At 32.6% G+C, this 4,256-nt stretch overlaps 1 protein-coding gene across 1 annotated transcript; it reads left to right on the forward strand.

Moving 5' to 3' along the window:
• Positions 1-210: 210 nt before the first annotated feature.
• LOC113757675 lies at positions 211-3,696 on the forward strand. Its single transcript, XM_027300822.1, has 2 exons — positions 211-214; positions 3,302-3,696. The coding sequence occupies exons 1-2, from the start codon at positions 211-213 to the stop codon at positions 3,694-3,696; spliced, it is 399 nt and encodes a 132-aa protein (XP_027156623.1).
• The last annotated feature ends 560 nt before the right edge of the window (positions 3,697-4,256 follow it).

Consider the following 4,256-nt stretch of genomic DNA (forward strand, 5'->3'; position numbering starts at 1 on the left):
CTTGTTATTTCGAACTAAACGAATTTTTGAAAAGTGAATTTTCCAACAAAATGTTTTAAAATATAAAAGAGGCGTTGTTCCATATCAATGGATTTGTAAATGGTCGAAATGAATAATTCGGAGAAAATGAGTAAATAAATGCTTAAGTAAACTTGTAATATCCGATAAATAAGAAAATTTTTGGGTCCTTACAAATTCTATGAAAAAGAGATGGGTAGTTGGGAGCTTTTTAAGAGCTGGAGTCTGGAAAGTTGTTTTCAATATATATATATTTATTTATTTTCCACAACCAGAGGATTAAACCCTTGGATAACTACCTCTTCATGTACAAATATTAATCATGTGGTAAATTTTTGGGATAAGTGTAGGAGATTCCACTTATTTCAATTATTTCCCTTACATTTGGTAAACATATAGTTGTCCGATTGAGGCTATTTAGTGTTTGAGATTTGTTTCCAGTGGGATAGTGTACTAGCTCCTCAATTTGTAATGATATACGGTTGCAAAATGGTAAGCCATGCCTTTATTAGATTGTTTAAGGATCCAATTATGCCACTAAAATTTCTCTTTTCAATGGTAAGTTCTACATTAGTCTATGCCAACAAATTATATACTTCAAATTATGTGTCTTTCTAAAACATCAAGACATGTTTAGAATGGTTGCATCCTAAAGATATCAGGTTTACTCGTTAACAAGTACAAAAATGTTGAAGTAACTCTCTACATAACAATACCTTAAGTTTCAAAAAATAAGTAGTAGGATTTGCACGTGCATTATTTGTGCATTATGAAATCACAATTAGCTCTTTACAAGCATAAACTAAATGAATGGATTCTTGTTCTTTCCGGTTGTCACATGTTTGCATACTTGTCCAACTAATGTTGAACTTATTAAGTACACTCATGGTTTTCAAATTTAATGTCAATTCAAAAATATCAAAAGAATTTTGAAAAAAAATAGAATATGGTCATCAAAAGTATGGAAATTTATTAATAAAGTTTAAATTTAGATAAATTCATATTCAAAGGAATTGGTAACTATTCAATAATTATAAAAAATGGTGGGATGTGTGTCAACTTATTATAAAATCCCAAATAAACCGGTAATACAAAAGGTAAAATACAGAAAACCTCCTCGTGGTTTTGCCAAAAATCAATCGGACACCTTATGATTTTGAAATGTCCATATAATCCTCTTAAACTTTAAACAATATGGAATTTCACTTGTAACCTATATGTGACCTACAAGTGATGTATTATTATTATTATTATTATTATTTAATTTTTTTCTTTTTATATTTGGTGCTTAAATTCCTTTGCCTAAACTATCTTGGATGCTTTTACAAATTTTAAAATTTTTGAGATACTTATAAAATTTTTAGAAAGTATTCATCCCCCATCTTCTTTTTTCCTCCCCCCTCCTCCACCAGCTGCCACCATTACCCACCACCACCGTCTTCTCATATCTCTCTCTCTCTCTCCACTTCCCTTTCCCTCCTCCTCTTTCCCTTTCCCTCCCTCGTCCTCTCTCCTCTTCTCTCCACTACAAGAAATTTGGCCTTTTGTGACAACATTCTCTGTGACAACAGAGAAACTTGTCACAATTGAAAACTTTAGTGACGAGTTTTAATGTCGTCATAGTTGATCGTGGGTTCACCCGGCAACAGTGACAACATGGGATAAGTCGTCACAATATGGATGGCGCGCAACTAGCCAGTGTGGCGGGAGATCACCATTGTGACGACTGGAAAATAGGTTGTCATTGAAATTGGTCCTACAGTGATAACTTAAAATATCGTCACAATATAGTTGTCAGTTCTAAATTAGTGACAACAACTAGTCGTCAGTGTCCAAAGTGTTTATTCCCAACTTACTTTCACTAATTCTACTATGTCACCCTAATTTTTTCAATATGGCATATATGTTGTAAATAAATTTTATTAATTCTACTATGACACCCTAATTTTTACATTTTAACCCCACATACCACTTTAATTTTTTCAATATGGCCCATATGTTGTAAATAAATTTTATTAATTCTACTATATGACACCCTAACTATTACATTTTAGCCCCATATGCCACCCTAATTTTTTCTATATGGCCCATATGCTGTAAATAATTTAATTAATTATGTTATGACAACCGAACTTTTATATTTTAGCCCCGTATGTGGTAAACTAATCTCATTAACTCTACCATGACACCTTATCTTTTGCAATTTAGCCTCGTACGTGATAAACCAATTTTATTAATTCTATTATGGCACCCTATGCTTTACACTTTATTTTGTGTTTATCATTGGCAAAATAAGGAAGGTATTGTAAAAAAAATATATACCTATTTTTTAATTATTCCAAATTTAGCTAATACCTTGTTATAAAGTTAAAAAATATCATGAATTCATTATTTAGTTCTCTTGACAACATATGGAAAATTACTGATTAACATAGTGTGAAAATAATGGCAAAGAATAATAAAATTTAATATGAAATTAAGTAAAAATCTTGACAATTGCATGACTGGCGTTGTTATGTATTACAATTTACAATATTCAAATTTTTTATGGTGTATGAATCAGTACTTGTATCAAATAGATTTAGTGTTTCATGCATGTATTAGTAAACCATTTTGGTTATTTGATCAACTAAACAGATTGTTTGGTCTTGTCAAACCACAATTCGTGCATAATTGATAAAATTATTAAATTGATACCAAAAATATTTACATTAAAAGGTCTTTTTTTGAATCATAAATATATTTTTAATAAGCCTTTTAGTTTTTGAACATTATTTTTTGTAGAGATCCTAAAAAACCTATGTTAGAAAAAAAAGAAAAAAATCAAAAAATACTAAATTTTCATATTCCAAAGTTTTAATATAACATGTGAAATGAAAAAGCTCAACATAATAAACAATGTTAATTACACAAAGATTGGGAAAAGAAAAAGAGATAGAAGGCGTTACTTTTATTAAAAAAAGGTTCAACAATTTAGAGACAACGCGTATTTTTTAGTGTGCAATAGTGGAAGCGGGAAGCTGAAAATTGAAAGAGTAGAGGCGGGGTTCTAAAAGAAGCAGAAACGACGTCATTTAAAGCTGATTTGGAAGAAAAACACTCAACACTTGGCCAAATTTCAGACAAAACTCATTTCCCTCTTTCTTTGCCTTCGGACACCATCTTCCCAACTCCCTTTTCCCTCTCCAAAAGCCGCTTCCTCTAAAGCCCTTTTCCACACTGCTTCCTTCTCCTCCTCCTTACTATCATCATCATCATCATCGCCCAATTCCAACTCCTGCAGTTTCGTTTATTAACCCCCAAAATCACCACTCCATTATTATCTCAAACGCCCACATTCCCCACCACCCCTCAACAACTCCATTTGGCTTTTCCCATTCCCTCAATTCTTCACTGTTTCTCCTCAACTCATTCTTCTCCACCTCAACCTTCTTCCGCATTTTCTCTGACCAAAAAGCTAAATCTTTCCACTGGAATTACGCTCTTGATGGAATTCACCCTAGAGAAAATGGGGTCATCGGGGATAAAGGGCCAATCTTTGCTGCAGTTTTGTTGCGATGGCTTGGGTCGAATCCGAAGCATCTGAGGAGGTATGGTTCCATTCTTGAGAATTTGCAAAGTAGGCCAGATTTATTGGAGAAAATCAAGGGAATTATTGTTGATTCAGGAGGTGACTGATAAGTGACTAATTTACGTAATAATTTTATAATATTTTATAATATTTTTAGTCACTTTAGTTATATTATTGGAAGAAAATGAATCATTTTGGCTATAATTGGTGAAAAATGCTTTTAAATGATTAAATGAGGTTTTTATCACTTTTTAGTGGGATTTTGTGTATTTTGACAGTTTTGACACATTTTCGTATTTCGGCCATAACTTGAGATACAGTGATCGGATTAAGATGATTCTTGAACCAATTTGAAGATAAGAGATATATCTATAACTTTGGTGAAGACATCTGAATCCAGTTTGAAGGTTTTCCAGGTCAAAAAGCCGAAGTACAGAGTCAATTGTTATTGGTCGAAACTGGAACAAAGCATGGAGCAGGCACGGGTATTTCGGTCATATCTCAGCCTACACAGATCCAAATGAGGTGATTCTTGATGCATTGGAAAGATAACTCAAACGTCTACAACTTTCATGTTTTAGACATGAACTGGTTCAGCCTCTAACATCAAGAAAAGATCGGTTGAAGTTGAGCCAAAAATAGAGCAAGTGATCCACACTCGGATCCA

Source organism: Coffea eugenioides, unplaced genomic scaffold, assembly GCF_003713205.1.
Source record: "Coffea eugenioides isolate CCC68of unplaced genomic scaffold, Ceug_1.0 ScVebR1_3227;HRSCAF=4402, whole genome shotgun sequence".
NCBI lineage: Eukaryota > Viridiplantae > Streptophyta > Magnoliopsida > Gentianales > Rubiaceae > Coffea > Coffea eugenioides.